Raw genomic sequence first — 19835 nt, 5'->3', positions numbered from 1 at the left:
CTGTGTCTCCTTTCTTTATGAAAGAATGAGCCACTGGGCCACACTGACTTCTAAGGCTCATTAACGTTTCATGAAGTTATCACCCTAAAATTAATGTTCTAATGCTAAACAATAAATGAACATCTGTATAGGGATAAAAGCTTCCCTGATAGCTCAGATGGTAAAGAATCCGCCTGCAATGCAGGACAACCCCATTGAATTCCTGGGTCAGGAAGATTCCCTGGAGAAGGGATAGGCTATATACTGCAGTATTCTTGGTCTTCCCTGGTGGCTTAGATGTTAAAGAATCTGATCCACCTGCAATGTGGGAGACCTGGGTTCGATCCCTGGGTGTGGAAGATCCCCTGGAGGAGGGCATGGCAACCTACTCCAGTATTCTTACCTGGAGAAACCCCATGCACAGAGAAGCCTGGTGGGCTGCAGCCCTTGGGGGTTGTAAAGAGTTGGACACGACTGAGTGACTAAGCACAGCACAGCACATAGGGATAGAAAAACAGAGAAGAGAAAATACACAATTGCATATTCTGCCTAAGTCTTTGTAAATAAAAGAAAGAAAATTCTCATTATGGCTGATTGAGCTTATAGCCAAACTATGGAGATTCTAGAGCTGATAAAAAGGAACAAGAGAGAAAACATGGGATGCAATAGGATGAAGTTCCTAGAAAAAAATTATTTTTAATGAATGTTAGTACCCTTCATGTCTTCTATTAGTATATGGCTCAGAGTGCTCCTTGGGTGGTTGGCTGGGGCTTTATTGCTTTTACAAGGTTAAAAAGGCTGAATTGCTATTCTTCTTGGAAATTGCATATCCCATTGGGAATAATTAAGGCTATTAAGAAGCTGGAAGCAGAATCATGAATTGAGTTAATGTTTCATTCTTTTTTCCCTCCTAGGATATCTTATTTGAAAAGAAGGTAAGCACCACATGCTTTGATGACTATGAATTACTCTAAAACGCTCACATAATCAAATCAGCATTATAATTCACATTAGAAGGTAAGGTGTGACTAAATAAAAATTCTTACTTTTTTAAAATGAGCTGCTCTATTTTGAGGCAGCCACTTGATTTCTTTTATGCTGCCATATCCACTGCAGGTTGGAAATTTTAGAAAAAGTAGGAAGTATTTAAATGATTTTAGAGAGCGGTTTTAGAAATCAGTGATAATGCAGATGATACAGTTTTTGCTTACTTTGATACCGCTTCCTTCATCCCAGCTGTGTCTCAATACCCCCCGCTCATGAGGGTCCTTCGCTCTAGTGTGTCTTGAGCTGGCCAGGATGAAGTAGTGTTCCTGGCTAATGGACAGGGCTCAGAGTCATCCCCGCTGCCTGATGACTGACTGAGCTCATCTCCTCCCTGATGGTGGCCACCAGACCAACTGGCGAAGGAAGCTGGCCAATACTGGTTGGACAGTACTCAGCACAATGGATGGCCATCAGCTTGCTGAGGACTGCAGTACTGGACGTATGTTTCTGGGCAGAGGGTTTAGAACATCTGAACTTAGTTTGAGAAATTGCTTCTTTAACATGAGGACACTTATGAGCAGTATCACATAAAATACTCATGCTTCGCTGAATCATACATGGTCAGATACATCACTATTTCACATGCCATTTAGAGAGATTTTAAAAAAGCTCTCTCTCAATTAAAATATGATACAGTGCCTTCTTATGAATCACAATTTTTCAATTTATACTTAAGGCAAGAGTCCTTTTACATGTACTTAGATATAGATTTTTAAATCCTGTATCACTTTTGTGCATACTTAAAAGAGAAAATATAAGCAAACTAAATTGGTTATTTCTACCACTTCTTTGCACTCAAAGTCGAAATCTTCTGAATCACTTTCTGTCTCAGAGTCACTGCTGCCCTGGCTTTTGCACACAATACCGGTCCCTGTGCCACAAAAACTATAGATGACACAGCATTTCCTCAGGTGCTCTGGTTGTGTCTCTGGAGTTTTCTTCCATCTCATTCTGGAAGAGCTGAAGGGCATGTGCAGAAAACACCAGCTTCATCCTGGTCGAGCCTGACTCATAGAATACTTCTGATTTCAAAGATGTGAAAATAAGGGAAAAGATGCATCTCAGAATTGATAAAATATGGTTTAAATCAAAATTTTTCCTTTGTTGAGTAAAGCAGTATTTGATCTTTGTATATTATTGAGCCTAGATGTGTTACATAGAAGAAAAACAGCAGAAACTCCAAAAGTCCACTGAAAATGTTTGTTTTTTCATTTTAACTGATGAGTAGATGTTATATTAATACACACATTTTTAATGGGAGGTCTATTTTATTTAACCATGCCAACATTTAATACTTTATTAGCTGGCTCTTCCTAGCTCAGAGTTTTCTTAGAAGAATGTAATAGAGCCAAAGCTCCATAAATTTTCAAGGTAAAGTTTCTTTAAGGGAGTGCTCCATTTAGTTATGTGTTGAATGAGATTTAATATGTTCTATTTCACTGTGTGTTAACGTTGTGTTTCATTGTTGATTTAGTGTGAACGCAAGATTTGTGAATGTGAGAAGGGGGATCCCGGCGATCCAGGGTCTCCTGTGAGTATATTTCTGCTTTGAACTTAGGGTCAGCTCAGGAAGTCCTAGCCATGATACTCTATGCTGAAAACACTGGGCTACTTTGTGCTGTTGAAAAGCAAATTGCAGCAAAAACGGAAATATTGTGTCTTTCTTTTATTCCTAAAGGGATACACTCTGTCCTAAGAAATGAGCTTGGGATTTTACTGACCTGAACTGAGGGCAGATTTGCCTTAAAATCAGATGTTCTTCCCACAGAGGATATCTCAGCATCTCTTCTGATGTGACAATTGGAGCCACAATTTCTCAGTACTGAAGTGAAAATATAGAGAAAGGGTTCATATAGGTCCTCGGTAAGCTAGGCAAAGCTTCATCCCACTTCCAACTACAAACAAGTGACTGCTCCAGAAGTAACTGTGTCTTTACACTTAACCAAGTGCAACCCTAAAAACGCCTAGTGGGGAGGAAGCTTGTTAGGGAGCTCTGGATATTAGTGAATTGTGTGAAATGGAAGATACTACTTGGCAACTGGAAATAAATTGCAGGATTTGCTAACATGGTTCAGTACTTGAAAAGATAATCCCCAAAGACGTGCGTGCTTCCCTTATATTCTGCCCTAATACCTGGTAGGTGCCATGTCTATTCTGGGAAGGTGTTGGGAACGACATCACAATGACTGGAGATGTTAGACATTTCTCTAACACATGCTTTTAGACACCTCCATGATGCTCCTTCAGTTTTTCATCTTCTTCTGTGATTTCAGACCTTAGAAGTCAGGAGTCCAGAGGAGACACTTCACAGTAATGCATGAATAATGTTTTGGAGCTGATGCTTGCATTTGGGGGCAAGGAGGGAAATGTATACAGTGAATTTCTTAGACTCGGACACATTTTCTTCTGAGTCTTAGGTCCAAAACCTATACTTTTTCAAACCATTCTACCAATCAAGGCATCAGAAAGAGAGAATGTTTGTCTTTTTAATATTTTTTCTTCAAAATACACACTAGATACATCACACGAAAATGTGGCAGTCAGTAAAACCTGATTTTGGTCAAAGCAGAGGTTTAACTTCTCCTTCCTATGCAGTCTTAATTTATACTTGTTACAGCAAGAAATGAGCAGGAAAGGTTTGCTTGGGATATTCAATTATGTTTTAGAATAAACAGAAAACTTATAATTGCTAAGCTAATCTGACCATTTCAGTCACTCAATATTGTTGGAAGAGATTACTACACCATGTTTTTATAGGGATAGCCATATGTGTACATGTGTGCATAGCCACTCAGCCGTGTCTGACTCTTTGGAACGCTCAGTTCCTATAGAACCTGTAGCCTGTCAGTCCATAGCCATAGAACTATGTCATTTAGCATTTATTGAGTGTTCCCAAAACCAATTCACAGAAGAGTGAGATTTTTGGTGACTTGAGAATAGGAAAATAAAATGCCTGTCTGGAAAAAAACTGAAGACCTCTCTTATCCTATCTTTTGAAACTCTCCCTTGGATATCAGGAAGAGAGACATTATCTTTTTTTGAGCAAATCTAGAGAATCTGCCTATCCGCGACTGTGCCATCTTCCCAGTGTGTAGTAAGGGTAAGCAGAGTTGAATCTCTGCTTGGTAGGCAAAGTTTTGTTTTTATAATCTTCTCTCATTTTATGGGATGAAGCTGATAAGAAATTACTGTAAGGTGTAGGAAACTAATAGAATGTCTGTTCCATGTAATCTTTTTCCCCTTTGCCTTCAGGGTACACATGGAAACCCAGGTATCAAAGGTGAGCGAGGACCAAAAGGAAATCCGGTAAATGACTAAACAGCTTTTCTTTAAACCAATGTATCTCCTTCTAGTTCTACTTAAGGAACAAAAATTAAGAAAACAAAGCATTGTACTTTATGCCAATGCCAAAAAAAAAAAAATCTGATGATTCTTGTGAAGAATACAGGCTGTTTGCTTCCTGCATTATCTGTCTGGCTTGTATAAGCTTGTATTTAAAAATTCAGAGAAGCATATGGCCATTTCAGTCAATAAATTCAGGAAACCTAGGGAGGTGAATAAAGAGAAACTCGTTCTTAAATAATGGTGGCCTAAACTGACTACTACAATGTTTCATGAATCACTAATACATGTTCCAAAACACATTGCTGTTGGCACTTGAGTTTTAAGAATTAAAACTCCTTTACAAATTCCTTAATTCTTTTCTTTGTGTACCATCCAAAAAAAAATCTTTGATTTAAAAAGTTATATCATTGTTGGGATGGTCTTTCAAGAGAACAGACGGAATCATAGGAGAGAGATTAGCAAATGTAACCATGTGAAAATTTAAAGAAAAATTGTATTTAATGAAAAACAATAATTAAAGAGGAAGACATGTATGGAAATATTTATGTCAAATACCATGGACATTGAGATAATTGCTATAATGCATCCGTCTGATGTCCTAAGTCACTTCCGGTGTGTCTGACTCTTTGTGACCCTATGAACTGTAGCCCACCAGGTTCCTCTCTCCATGGGATTCTCCAGGCAAGAATACTGGAGTGGGTTGTCATTTCCTTCTCTAGGGGATCTTCCTGATGCAGGAATCAAACCTGTGTCTCTTAGTCACCTGCACTGGCAGGAGGATCCTTTACCACAAGCACCACCTGGGAAGCCCTGCTATAATGCATAATGATTTTATAAAATAGGTGAGAAATGAATAATTAAATGGTCAAAAGACACAAACTGTTTTCAAGAGAGGAAATAAATCCAGTGAATAAAGAAAATGTCTAATTTCACTGGATAATGGATGAAATTTAAAGACTGACAATGAGGTGCCCTTTGATACTAATTGTTCACATTTTAGAAACTTTGGACTCCAAGGCTCTTGGGTTGTTTTGGAGTGGGGGGTGGAGGGAAGTTCACATAGTTCGTATCTAGTTCATATTGTTTTTTCCTGTATTTTAAATTTTAAAAAGTTTCTTAAAGCAACTAACAGCAATATTAAAACAATAATAACTAGCAATATGGTGCTGAAACTACTTTCTTCTTCATTGCAAGGGTAATTTGGCACAAACACAAACATTTTGGGAAGCAGCTAGGCACTACATAAGAAGCATTCAAATATTCAAAATTTTAATCCCAGTAACTCCATTTCTGAGAATAGGTTTAGGGAGTTAATGAAAAATATAGTAAGTTAGATGCATGAAAGCATTTTTGCCAGTTGCCTGCTTGCCAAAGAGAGGGAACGTAAAGTATTCTTGGGTGGCTTTACAACACATACACACTCACACCCCTACACTCACCCACTTTCTACGGATCTGAATTAATGCCATCACGTCTTCTTTTTGTTTTGTTAAATACCTGTTGTAAGTCTTTGTGACCATTTCATTTATTTGGCTTGTAATTGTGTGCCACATAATATATTTTCCTAAGTCTTGCTGAAATCAAGCAATCACTCTTGAGGACATTTTGGAAAACATTCCAAAGCCCCTTGGAGAAAAGTCAGAGTGGCTGGCTCCGAGAGGGTACAATGGTCTATTTGAGAACAACGGCCCTGTTGTTAAACTAGCATGTGAGTCTCAGCTTGCGCTGTGAAAACATACCTGGATTCTGCACCCCATACATCTGGCTTCACTTCAAAGGGCAAAGGCTATCTGAGCTGCTGTCTTCTTCCTGAGACTGCATGGTGAGAAGGTCAGTCAGTGGTCAAGGTCAAAGATACTTTCCCCATTGGGTTGACCTATTAATCTGGGAATTCTGAAGAGTGCATTTTATTGAGCAATCACTTGCTCCGCAGGGCTGTGGAATTTTGACTGAATTTCTTCTTGTCACAGGGTGATGCTCAAAAAGGGGAACCTGGAGAAAGAGGCCCAGGGGTATGTACACGTCTGAAATGCCTTCCTAAGAAAGTAATCCCAGGATGCTAAGATTCAGTAATGGATCATTTTGACCCCTGCAGTGCAAAAATGATTTATGTCTACATGTGCTCTGGATGGCTCAGACAGGCAGTCAGATAGATTGTGATCTCAGAAGCTGCAATGTGAGGAGAAAATACTCTGTCCAAAAGGAGTGAGGATGGGACAGAGCGCTTCACCACAATGACACCCCCTGATGCTCAATTTGAGATTTGTGAAAAGCTCAAATGAGAAAAATATTTTGCTTTGCTTCTTGTGCTTTATATAAAAAATAAAAGGATTAAAGATCCGGGGAGCCTAAGAATTACATCATCTCAACTATGGTTTTGTAAATCTAGTTCTACAGGTAAAAGAAGAGATCATTCTGGTTGACTTATCATCCCTAAAATTAGATGATGTCAGAGACTGTACAGCTGAGAAATAACTACATTTCTTCTTTTGCATTTTCCTGGAGGACTGCAGTGGTGTAGCAGATAGCAGAGAGGCATACAGGAACTTAAGAGAAGCTGTTACGTTTCTCTCTCAGCTTGTCCCCTTGGATGAAAAAGCCCAGGACTCAGACCCGGAGGTTTGAAAAACGCTTCTCTTGGCATTTGTAATCAATGTCATGAGAAATCTGATAGAAAGCTTGATAATCTCAATGGAAATTCCTTCAGAAATTTGTTATTCATTCAGGAAAGACTTTTTAGGTATGTTCTATGTATAAAGCATACTGTTAGTGAAAATAAAATTAAGACAAAGTACTTATTTTCAGGAAAATCCATTATCTCTGAGGAGAGGTAAAACAGCTGTAATATGCAGCAGAATGTCAAAACATTATAAAAAATTTCATGCATCAAATACTATGTCTAAAGGGCATTCAGAGAAGACTGGAGCTATCAGGGTAGGTTCTATGGGATGAGCCCTCACGAGTGAAGCGTGAAGGACCAGGTCAGATAAAGACAGACTGGAAGGTGGACGGGCAGGCATTCCAGCTGGAGAGTGCTGTGAGCAGCAGCCAGGGGGAGGGCAGTGAGTGAGGGATGGTGAAACGGGGCCCTGGGAGCAGTACTGGCAGACACAGCCCAGGGGTCAGAGTGGGTGGTCCTGATGCCTGGAAGGCTGGGCTTTGCTGGGTGATGGACTCCCCTTGCGATTTTAGATGAGGCACATGGCCCCAGAGCTGTGGTTTTAGATTAATTTGGCCTGGCTCTAAAAGCAAAAGTGAAGTGGGGATAAGCAGAGAGTGTACTTTGAAGAGGTTTGTTGCTACAGGCTGCATGAGAAGTAACAGGGATGTTAATTAGCTAGAGCTGCTCTGGCCCATGTGAGTCACTGGCCATGTGTACTTAATCAGCAGTCAAGACAGGCAAGCCGGAGGGGAGGTGTGCTGGCGGAATGAACTACACACCGAATTTTGATGACTTAGTATCAGAAAAAAAGATAGAAAATATCTCACTGATAATTTTTTAATATTGATCATGTGTTAACATGACAGTATTCTGACCTGTTAGGAGACATAAAACATATTATTAAAAATTAATTTCACCTGTTAGTTCTTGCCTTTTTTAAGTGGTTATGAAGGAATTGAAAATGCCATATGTGGCTCACGTTATATGGGACAGAACTGAGCTACAGTGATAACAAAACAGAAAGGAGGGGAACACTGTGAGATCCACGAAGGTGCAGAAATGTGGGGATGTGGTGACTAACTCTACCTCAGTCCTTCAACAAGATTTACTTAGCACGTGCTATGTGCTGGGCCCTATACTGGGTGCTGGGGAAATGGAGGTGAGCAAGGTAGAAAGATCATGTTTCATGAAGTGTTCACACAGCAGGAGGCAATCAATAGGCGAATAAAAATTCCAGTCAGGGAGAAGGTTCAGTTCTGTCCCTTAGTTCTGTCTGACTCTTTGCGACCCCATGGACTACAGCATGCCAGGCCTCCCTGTCCATCACCAACTCCCGGAGCTTGCTCAAGCTCACGTCCATCGCGTCGCTGATGAAAACACAAAACAAGGTCACGTGGGTTCCTAGGCAGAAAGAGCAGTAGGTACAAAGGCACTGGGGTGGAAGAAACTTGGTGGGCCCAGGAAATGGGAAGAGAGCCAGAGCCTGAGGAAGAATGGGGTAGGAGATGCGGCTGTGAGGTAGGCAGGGGCTAGATCACACGGGCCTCGATTTGTAACTCAGGGCTCTGGACCCACCTGAAGGTCCAGAGTAGAGGGAAGAAAAGGACCTATGTTTCCTTTCATTCTATTCTATTCTTAGTTCCACATATTTTTTTCAAACCCAATTTCTTACCCTTTGGCCTGAAGCTACAAGAGAGACTATACACTGAAACTCACTGTAGCAGTGATGACCTATAACAGTTCTTTCAAAATTGTTATATTGACTTTTCTTGTTTGTTTTCTTATTTTTTAATTAATGAATTAATTAATTTTACTTTACAATATTGTATTGGTTTTGCCATACATTGACTTGAGTCCGCCATGAGTGTACATGTATTCCCCATCCTGAACCCCCCTCCCACCTCCCTCCCTATCCCATCCCTCTGGGTATCGACTTTTAAACTATGAACTCTCACAGCTGAGGATGTTCCATGGGGACTTCTGCGCTTCCATTGCATGAGGCATGGGTTCAGTCCCTGGCCAAGAAAAGTTCCCGTGGTGTGGCCAAAAAAAACAAAACCAAATTGATTATACACAAAGGTGTAATTACCAAAAAATAAGAAGCTCTGGATGAATCCAAATGCCCTGGAAGCTGCTGGAGAATTTTAATTGGTTGGATTAAAAGAATGGAAGGGGCAAGGAGAGAGAAAAGATGATTATAAACTTTTGATTTCTGTATGATTTGAAATATGATGGTCCCGTTAATAGAAATAGGAAAGTCAGAAGCAAATTTTGCAGAGACCAATGAGCACAGTGTAGGCTGTCTTAAATTTGAGTATTTTAAAACTAGTAAGTGAAACCAGAGATTTCAGGGAAAAAAACTAAAAAGAAAACAAACAAAAAACCAAGAAAATAAAACAGGAAAAAAATTATACTATAAAAAATGATATTCCTTTATTCTTGTAAACTGTATTGTTTCCTTCCTAAATACAATCTCACCTCTCTGAACATAAAATAATGACAGGATTTTAAATATGATGGTGGGTTAGAAGGGATGCAGATCACCCAAGAGTCCTGAGATGGGAAGTCCAGTCTTTTTTTAGTGCTGCAAACATGAATTGTTTTTATAAAGAACACCAGTTTAACTATGGCCTTTAAGTTTAAGCACTATACTAAACCTTAAACCATTTATGTGAATAAGCGTTTCCGACATGGATTACATTGTACCGTAACATGTCCTTTTTTTTTTTTACTAGTTTTACTCTTCAATTTCTCAGTGACTGCACATTTGGAGAGAAGTGCTATTTGTTTCCTAAAGTTTTCCTTTTTATCTTTGGTAAAAAAAGTCCTACAGAACAAAATTTTGTACTCTGACTCACATGTAACTACACTCACATCTTGTTTATTCCACTGGTTTCTCCAGCTCACTTAAAAATATATCTTACAATTCTATTTTTATACTTGGAAACTATAGTTGTGTGAAAAAGACACTTGATCCAGTTAAAGACTTGGTGTTGCTTAAAGCTGGTAATTTCCCAATCAGGTTAAAATTCAGTATCGTGTTACTTAAAGGACTGTGGGCAGTGACCCAACAGAGAAGGCTGTGCCGGGTTCCCAAGAGTGACACACAAGAGCTGCTGAATCGCTGGCCCCTTATTTAGTGTGGGATAAAATATAGTAACTTAAAGGTCACTGTCTCACCAGGGTTGACAAAGGAACCGTTCATTTCCTTGATGTTCTATATTCGAGACCGAATTTGAAAGGAGGACCTGAATGGATATAAATATTTACGGGCATTTTAAAGGTCATTATCTCAGCTCGTTTTCAAAGCCAATTTCTCTAACAGTCTCCATAGAACATTCTCAGCTGTGAGAGTTCGTAGTTTAAAAGTCAATATAACAATTTTGAAAGGACCGTTATAGGTCATCACTGCTACAGTGAGTTTCAGTGTATAGTCTTTCCTTTAGCTTCAGGCCAAAGGGTAAGAAATTGGGTTTGAAAGAAATATGTGGAACTAAGAATAGGATATAATAAAAGCAAACATAGGTTCTTTTCTCCCCTCTACTATATGCACATTCCCTAAGAGCAAAGACAAGTAAACGAGCTTATCTTTACGTGGTCTTACTTTCCAAGACTGTACAAATGTGCTTTGTTATACTTTATAAATGAAAAACATCAGATACTTCCTCCAACTATGCCTTCTAATATCATATTCTACTTTTCTTTTTTAATTAGGGAATCCCTGGGTACAAGGGTGAGAAGGTAAGTTGGTAACAATAAATAGAATTTCATAAAGAAAAACAGAAGCATAACTGTATTTATATATTCGTGTGTGTGTGTTTGTCACTTAGTCGTGTCCGACTCTTTGTGACCCTGTGGACTGTAGCCCACCAGGCTCCTCTGTCCATGGGATTCTCCAGGCAAGAATACTGGAGTGGGTTGCCATTTCCTTCTCCAGGGGATCTTCCCAACCCAGGGATTGAACCCAGGTCTCCCGTATTGCAGGCAGATGCTTTACTGTCTATGCTACTAGAGAAGCCCATTTATATACTTAATAAAAGTTATTTTCCCTTATTTTTGGAAGTCTGGATTCTCAAATTCCTAAGTACATTTTTAACTCTGTTAACATAAACTAATAATAGAACTTAAGATATTGGTATATGCTATAAAGAATGGAAGGTAGCCCAAGATTCCTGAGATCAGAATCCAGTCTCTCTTAGCCCTGCATATATGAATTGTCTTCAATAGAGAATCCTGATTTTTACAGCCATGCATCACAAGTATCCAGCCCAAAAGTTTCTATATACAAAAGGATACAGCAATACTACAATTAGGCTAGTGCCTTGGCACTTAGCTTCCTATGAAATGCAGACATAAGACCCTCTACTGGGGGAAAGAGGGTGGATCATCCTGCTTAAGCCATAAAGAACTACTTATTTCATTTAGTCAATCATCTAGGTAGAACTTGCAGGAGGAGTGAATTTGACAAACAAAGGTTATGAGTTGTTAGATTATTTTATGATTATTTGAAAATTACAAATTATGACATGAAACTGATTCAAAAGAAATGAATGTGTTAGACTGGGGCTCAGGAATCTTTGAGTGTTCAGTTGTTCATTCTTAAGTTTATGCTGCTATTATTATATGCTCTCTATGGTCAGATAAGCTATTCAAAATCAGAACATGTCGTTATCATTCATTCTGTCCTAAAACCCTCAGACTTGGGCAAGTGAAAGTGTTAGTCGCTTAGTCTAACTCTCAGTGTCTGACTCTCTGACCCCATGACTATAGCCCACCAGGCTCCTTTGTCCAAGGAATTCTCCAGGCAAGGATACTAGAGTGGGTAGCCAGGGGATCTTGCCGATCCAGGGTTGAACCTGGGTGTCCCACATTGCAGGCAGATTCTTTACCATCTGAGTCACCAGGGAAGTCCCAAGGCCTGCAGTAGAGGGTCCTGTTCTGGGTCCCCTCCAACCTCCACACTCATGATGGAACCAGGAGTCTGCAGGGTGAGAGGCCCATGCCCCCTTCTCCCGGATCATACCTTGGGTATCTAACACCCCTAGAAGACCCTGCAAAATGGCCTGAGCCTGCTTCAAAGGCTCACACAAACCTCTTTCCCCTGTCCATTGTCTTCCTAGCCCTGAGGGAAATCAAATGGAAGCTTTGTTGGGGCAGGAGGGGCCCATAGAGGGGGCTTTGTTTTGCTGCTTGGGGCACCTTCACAGACACAGGCTGATAGCTTCTTTTGTTATGGAAGGAGCTGGAGATGGGAAGTGAAGTGGGAGCTGGGCTGTAGGTCGTGGGCATAGGTCTCCCACGTGGACCTCTGAGGAATTCCAAAACTCCTTTAACTTTTTACTCCTTTTGTAGGTTCATTTGTCAAGAAAGGAAGTTAGAACTGTACTAGCTTATTAGCTTGACTTGTAACTCTCAGCTACTTAGATATATGGTATGTGGGCCTCTGCTTCCACTCTTGCCCCAGGGCCCTTATAAACATTAGAGTTAAACCTACATACAAGCAAATAAATATATTCCCAAACTGGAAATGTTAGGCCTTAAAGGGGAAGAGTGTAAGAAATGCCATGATTTTGTACTTTGCCAAAGGAACATGGACAACTCAGTATCTTAGAATGTCTGTTTTTTTCCTTTGTATAGACTGATCAATGCAGGCCTCCCTAATTTACCAGACTTTCTTGGTGGTTCAGTGGTAAAAAAAAATCCACCTGCCAATGCAGGGGATGTGGGTTCAATTCCTGGGTCAGGAAGATCCCCTGGAGAAGGACATGGCAACCCATTCCTCTATTATTGCCTGGGAAATCCGATGGACAGAGGAGTCTGGTGGGTTACAGTCCATGGGGTCTCAAAAGAGTCAGGCATGGCTTATGAATAAACAAACAATTTACAGGATGACTGGAAAGTCAAACAGAATAATGTATGTGAAAATGTACTGTAAATTATTATCTGGTCTATAAATAAATGATTCTATTACAAAGAGGCAGGAAACAAATCAAAGTATGGGAAAGTTAAGAAAGTTTCATGATTTTAAATAATTGTGCTAAATGGGCTTCCCTGGTGGCTCAGATGGTAAAGAACCTGTCTGCCAATGAAGGAGGTGCAAGAAATGTGGATTGGATACCTGGGTCGGGAAGATCCCCTGGAATAGGAACTGGCAACCCACTCCAGTATTCTCGCCTGGAGAATCCCATGGAGAGAGGAACCTGGCGGGTTACAGTTCATGGGGTCAGAAAGTCAGACATGTCTGAGCGGGTAACACTAACTAAATTGTCCTAAATATATGGAGCTGAAGAAAATTCTCCATGGTGCCATCTTCATTTATACAATATGTTAATTATCAACACCAGGAAACTCTCTATTTTTTTGGAAAAGATTCACTTAAACTTCTGGAGAATAATAAGTTCACTGGAGGGGCCCTTGTTTGGAAGACACAAGATGTCAGAGCGAAAGGACCCTGAACTATCCACATTCAAGCCAGAATCTCACCGGAGAAGGAGCATTAGAACTTGGAGGCTGGGAACAGAGCTAATCTGTTCAGAGTTTTCTGAAGTGCTTGCTCTCAGGAACTTTGTAACTGTGACCATTCCTCAGGGATTACTGAGCCCACCAAAGAAGAAAATGCCTTTGCAGAGGCAAATAACATGAATACAGCATTTTCATTGAAGGGAATCTGCCCCCAAACCAATGCTGCCTCTCAGGACCCTATAGCTAACAAATCTGTCTGGACAAATGGAATGTGAGTTTTTAGCCAAAAGGATTTTGAGTGTATTTACAGTACTTTTCTGTTTTATATTTTGGTGGTTGACTCATTTTATTTCCACTCATATTTATTTCCACACATTTTACTCCACAACAATAAATTAATTGCTTTCTAATTGATTCTACAAGAGTGATTTTCCATTTGCATTGAGAAATGAATGTTCAGCTTGTTTTCAGGGAAAGCTCAGTTTTTCCTGGGTCAGGCTGACTCACAATATGATGGGGAGAGAGGACAGATTGCTTCTGAATAGAGGCATAGTTGGATCTAAAAACTGCACCTCCCTCTTGCCTGCTGCAGATGCCAGCAATATCCCAGGCAGAACCCCAGGCAGAAGTGTCAGGTTAGTGCAGAGTAACTTGCAGACCATGGCAACATGCCCTGTTCAGCTCTGGGTGGTTGAGGAAGAACACGGACTTGGGTGTCTAACAGACTCAAGATTGTGGTCGTGGACAAGCTGCTTAATCTGTCTGAGCCTCATTTTCCTTGTGATGAATGGAGACATATATGCCTTGCAAGGCTGTTGTGGGGATCAGTAATAATATCAATACATTTTGGCACACACTCTGCATCCATAATTGGTGGTCACAATTATCATTTCCCTTCTTAGGGCGAAGTGTGGTCTGCAGGTTGGCTATCAGCCTGCAAACTGTTGCTATTTTGTGATAAGCTGAAGCTTGCGGCAGAATATAAATCCACTGTATCACTAAACATCCTGTTTAGTTTAGCTGACATTTTCATAGCAAGATTTTCTTAATGAAGGAAGCAGGGCAGTGACGTTCATGCTAGCATAAGTTGCTTACATCATCGTGTATTAGCAGTTCAAGACACATGCTCTAGAGCAGCATAGAGATAATAAAACAGCAGCAGAAACAGAAACTAGTAGTGAGGGCACTGGATTAGGAGTGCCCTAATGTCCATTGGCTGGCATGAATATTGATGTAAATCATTTAACCTCCCCAACAGAACTGCCTTCTCTTAAAAATATGAATTTCTTGGAGGCTCAGAATAAATATATATGTGAACACGCTTTGAAAATTCTCACTTTAAAACTAGTTTTTCTAATTGACTTTGTTACTTTTAAATTCTAATTATTAAAAGTCTTAGAAGTCTGATATAATGGATTAGTATTCAGAGGCCCCAGTTCTCATTCTATCTGAGCAAGTTACATTTAAATCACAAATTTTCATTCTGTGAGACTGGGCTAATACTGTCTACCTCAGACATGATTTACATTATTAAATGATTAAAGATTTACATCAGTGATTTAAATGATTTACATCAATGTCAAATTAACTAAGATAATGTCTGTAAAATAATGCTAATAGTAAACAGTAAAGCATCATTTAAATGTTAATTTTTTTCCCCATTAATATTCCAGGAAAGGCGGGACCGTAGGCTGAGGTGAGGGAAAGTATATAGCACCTTGACTCTTCTTTACTAGCTCAATGATGGAGTGAAGTTATCTTATTAAGCTTAAGTTTCCTCATGTATAAAATAAGATGAAAGTGAAGGGGATTAGGAGGTATAAACTGCCAGTTATAAAATAAATAAGTCACATGGATGTAATATCTAGCATAGGGAATATAGATGGTATGTAACCTACAAAAATGTTGAGTCATTATCTTGTACACTTGAAACTAATCTAATATTGCAAGTCAACTATACGTCAATAAAAAAAGACATCTAACGATCAAATTGCAAAAAAAAAAAAAAGAATGGCAAAACTGACCTCATTGGACTGTAATGTGGATTCAATTAAATCACATATATGCAAAGGGCATATAATATATCGTAGATGCTTATAAAGCCTTAGTTTCTTTCCTCTTAATTTCATCCATCTCTCAAAAATGTGAAGCCTCATTAGGTGGTATTACTAATTTGATTCTGTCAAGTTAGGAATGACTCAAGGATAAAATTTTTCAGAGTTCAATGCCCAAACAACCCACATTTATTGAGGATAAAATTGTGTTTAATTCATCAGACTGCTCAAGTCATAAGATTCTGCCGGGAATCTTATAAAAAGAATCCTAACACTGAATGACCATCTTCTCTATCTTGTGTATTTATTTTTTAGGGTGAACGTGGAGAATGTGGTAAACCCGGAATAAAGGGTGACAAAGTAAGGAACATGCTTTTAAAATGTTAACAGCTGTGATCTCTTTGGGGCTGAGTTTTGTTAAGAAGAAATCCTGGGAAGCATGTTGCTCTCACTACTGGAATTAGAGAGCCATCCATTCAATTTTCACATCTGTGAAACATGAAGCAGAAAACAAAGCCACCTCTGACTTTATTTAATGGAGCCCCCCCATGCCTCTGCCTCACCCTAACCTTTGAGACCAGGCTCACCAAATATTATGGTGAAAGAGGAACTTAACTGGCAAAGTCAGTTCAAGATCCAGTTGGGTCAAAGTGGAATAGTTTTCCAGATGTAAATTAAACCCTGAGAACAAGCACCTTCCAAAACAGAATGAAGAACTCTATGAAATAAGTTAATGAACTACTTTTCAATAATATGGAAGAACTAGACATAGATAGGGGTTTGAAACTGAAAATACAGCCAACCACAGATAACTGAGTAGTTATTTACCTTTCATTAGAAAATAAATGTGAATAAAGTATGTAAACTGGAGACAGTATTAAAATGTTAAGGAGTTCTTTAATGGACCAGAAATACATAGAGAGTGTATTTTAAACATGATAAAGGATCCAAAAAAGTACAGAGTGAAAGTAAATAGCTTTCATTATAGTTAAGAACTGTTAACAGCATGCCACCAACATAATAAAGTGTTTCAAAATCCATCTTTTAATTATGGGAAGAGTCAAGGAGAGAAAACGAGGCAGAAGGTAAGCAGAAAAGGGGAAAATAGTGACCCTGGTCTATGTAACTAAACACTTTAAATAGCTTGAGACTTTCTGAAAGCTTTTAAACTACTGTAGAGTTAAAGGACCAGGTGAATCTGAAAAATGTAGGCTTGGTAATTATCTTTGGGAAAAATGAAGGGTGTGATAATGAATGGATTCTTCCCAGAGAATAACTGAAAACGGGAGATGGACATGGACTTGAAAATACTGAAGAAGGGACACATAGAACAAAAATGAAAGTCAAATAATAATTGGAAAAACTATGTGAAATAAAAATGGCTGACAAAGATTTAAAATAGTTCATTGACCAAGATGCCAGGGATTATTAAATGCCCTATTATTTTCAGTGCTAAAAAGAAAGAAAAGTACTGACAATTATAAATGTAAGGTGAGATTGATTGTATAATGTATTCCAATATCAGAGATGGGAAAATCTGAAAAAAGGCATGTCTAAAGTCAAAGAAATATAGTGTCATTGACATGATGAGTTCATGTAAGTTTACATGTAAAATGTACAAAGAACAAGAGAAAATATAAATGGGTAAGAAATGAACACATAAGCAGTCAGAGAAGTAAAATTTAAAACATTAAAATATTTTAGCAATAAAATATTAAAAATATAAAATAATATATAATACTCAGTATTGATAGGGATTCTATAAAATGAAGATGTATTCTCTCTACTCAGGAGGTGAGAATGGAAATCTGAACACACTTTATGCAGGAAACATTCCTTTATCGCTCCATATGTGGAGAGACAAAAGAAAGTGAGAGGGAGTCTTAAATGTGCTTACAGGCTCTGTGCCAATCATCATCTTCTAGGAAATTATCCTTAGGGATAAATCAGAAGTTGAACAAAGACTTATACACAAAGATATTCACTATAATATTGCTAACAATAGAAATCATCGGAAACAACTTAAATGTCAAACCCAGGGAAATGAGTAATTATAATTATGATAGATTCACATTTTTAAATATTATTCACTTTACTAAGAGTTTTTAATGACATGCAAAATATTTTTGATAGAATGGAAGACCAGATAAGTAGGACACAAAATTGGATATACATTTTGGTCAAATTATTTAAAGAAAAAAAATCTATTGGGAACAATATTGTACGAAAATATGCCTAAAATGTTAACAGCAGTTGCCTCTGTGTGATTGTTGTCCATTAATTTACTTTTTTCTATAGTTGTCAAGGTATAACTATTATAAATAGGTTACATTTTGGTAATCAAAAAAAAAAGTAGAAATCTGAGAAAGAGAGACTAGATTATACTTTCATAAAAAGAAACTTTAAAGGGCTTCCTAGTTAACAAACATATTGAAGTATTTTGTTAGAAAACTATTGAGTACAAACTATTTTGCCAAGTTCCATGTCCTGAAGATGGGGAAGAGAGTGACGTATACATTGTGGAAACTCACTTAACTGATATTGCCTTGTTGGAAGAATACAGTATTCCACAAACTATACTGGTTTCTAAGAATTCTTAAGAAATATATTTTAAAAATTCTGATCAAAATGTCAAATATATATATAGGCAAAGACTTAATCCAAAATTGTAGTTTCATGGAGTTTGTTACTAAAGGAAAGCTGGAACCCAAGGTGGCTTGTTAATAAGGATCATTTTGTTAACAATGAATCTGATGTTTGGATAACCTGGGAAGACTGGCCATTACTGAGAATAAAGTCCCTTCTGTGCCACCTAAGATCGCTGCAAACTAAATAGATATTTAGAGTATCTTACTACTAATTTTATTTCACAGGGATCCCCAGGGCCAAATGGACCAAAGGGACCCAGAGGAATTCAGGTAAGGGAGTGAAAACCAAATCTAAGTCTGTATTAGAATCACCTAGGAAGCTTTTAAAACCCCTTTGCCCACTTGTACCCTCTACCAATTCAGTCAGAAGATTCCCAGGTAATCACAGTGTGAAACAAAGTTTGAAAACTGATGCTCTAATATTTTGAATAACTAATACAGGCTCCTTATAGATAGTTACCAGCAAGTGAGTCTACTTAGTGAGTAGCTAAAGAATAAAAGCTAAAAAAATAAAATAAAATTAGAGTCTAGGAAGATAAAAGCGTAATGTCAAAGCCGTTGAAAACAGAATGTACCTATGTTTGCACTGCCGCTGGAAAAGCTGTGCATTTTATCTAAATTACAGCATTTGTATCGCTCCATCATAAGTGGTCACTGCTCAGTAACATGCAATGATTCTTTAAGGCATTTATTTTAGACTTCTCCCAGAGATTCCAGAAAGTGATTTGAATCAGTTTTTTTCCAGTCTGGGGACTTGCCTTGTCTAAACCTGTAATGGGAGGAGTGTGTGTATGTGTGAAGTGCTAATTTCGGCATTTCAAAAAGTCTACTGAAAATTATACCTTTACCCCAGTTTCCTAGAGGGCATCTTGTTAACCATCATCTTCTTTGTTCTGGCCTGGAATTGTGTCAGGGCAGGGCAGTAACTGATTATTATCAAAGGGTCATTGGACACTCCAATTTTCAGTTATACGCCTTGGATATTAATACATATTTTAAAAAGTTGTTGTTTAATTAAAATCTTTCCAGAAAGTGGTCCAGCACAGGAATAATGTTGGAAGCACAGGTTTAGAAAATGAACAGCTCATCAATAAATGTTCGCTCTCAGCTTTAGGTACTATTTTAGAAGCTGTGTGTTTGACACGGAATTTTATCTCATCCCATTTCTCCATTATGTAACCTCAGACCTTAACTCTGAGTCAGTCTGGATTTCTAACTCCAGGATCTTTAGTGACCCTCATGAATGATTCACTCCTCGTTGGCCTTTTGTAGGCAGAACTAATTCTTGGTTTTCACCCTGGAGCAGGGCATTGCTGGACCTCCTGGGGATCCAGGCCCGAAGGGATTTCAAGGCAATAAGGTAATCATACCCGTCCCTTATAGACAGGCAGAGTGCCTTTCCCATATTGACCAATGGTGATACATGTTTTTATTAAGCAGAAGTCTGTGGATTCTTTGAGGATGAATCTTTGGGAAAATATAATAATCTGCAGGTGTTACACACAGAATCAGGTTTAAGTCTATGTAGGAAGCTAGTGTCATAGTTTTTCATTTATTATTATTATATGACTCAAAGGGGCATTATTAAATGTAAGCCATTATCCAGAATTTCTGCAGTGTTTCCATCTTACTCCTGTC

The 19835-nt window shown here is 38.6% G+C and overlaps 1 protein-coding gene across 1 annotated transcript in view; it reads left to right on the top strand.

The window, feature by feature from the left end:
- COL28A1 (collagen type XXVIII alpha 1 chain) overlaps nt 1-19835 on the top strand; it is a 180349-nt gene that overhangs the window by 6845 nt on the left and 153669 nt on the right. Inside the window, exons 3-10 of the mRNA XM_061164958.1 lie at nt 894-914; nt 2501-2557; nt 4279-4332; nt 6342-6383; nt 10748-10774; nt 15865-15909; nt 18423-18467; nt 19504-19557. Of these exons, the coding sequence (XP_061020941.1) occupies nt 894-914; nt 2501-2557; nt 4279-4332; nt 6342-6383; nt 10748-10774; nt 15865-15909; nt 18423-18467; nt 19504-19557 (345 nt within the window). The remainder of the gene's footprint in view (nt 1-893; nt 915-2500; nt 2558-4278; nt 4333-6341; nt 6384-10747; nt 10775-15864; nt 15910-18422; nt 18468-19503; nt 19558-19835) is intronic.

The sequence above is a fragment of the Dama dama genome, chromosome 18, assembly GCF_033118175.1.
Source record: "Dama dama isolate Ldn47 chromosome 18, ASM3311817v1, whole genome shotgun sequence".
NCBI lineage: Eukaryota > Metazoa > Chordata > Mammalia > Artiodactyla > Cervidae > Dama > Dama dama.
The sequence above is the reverse complement of the archived record's forward strand: the minus strand, read 5'-3'. Positions and strand labels throughout refer to the sequence as shown.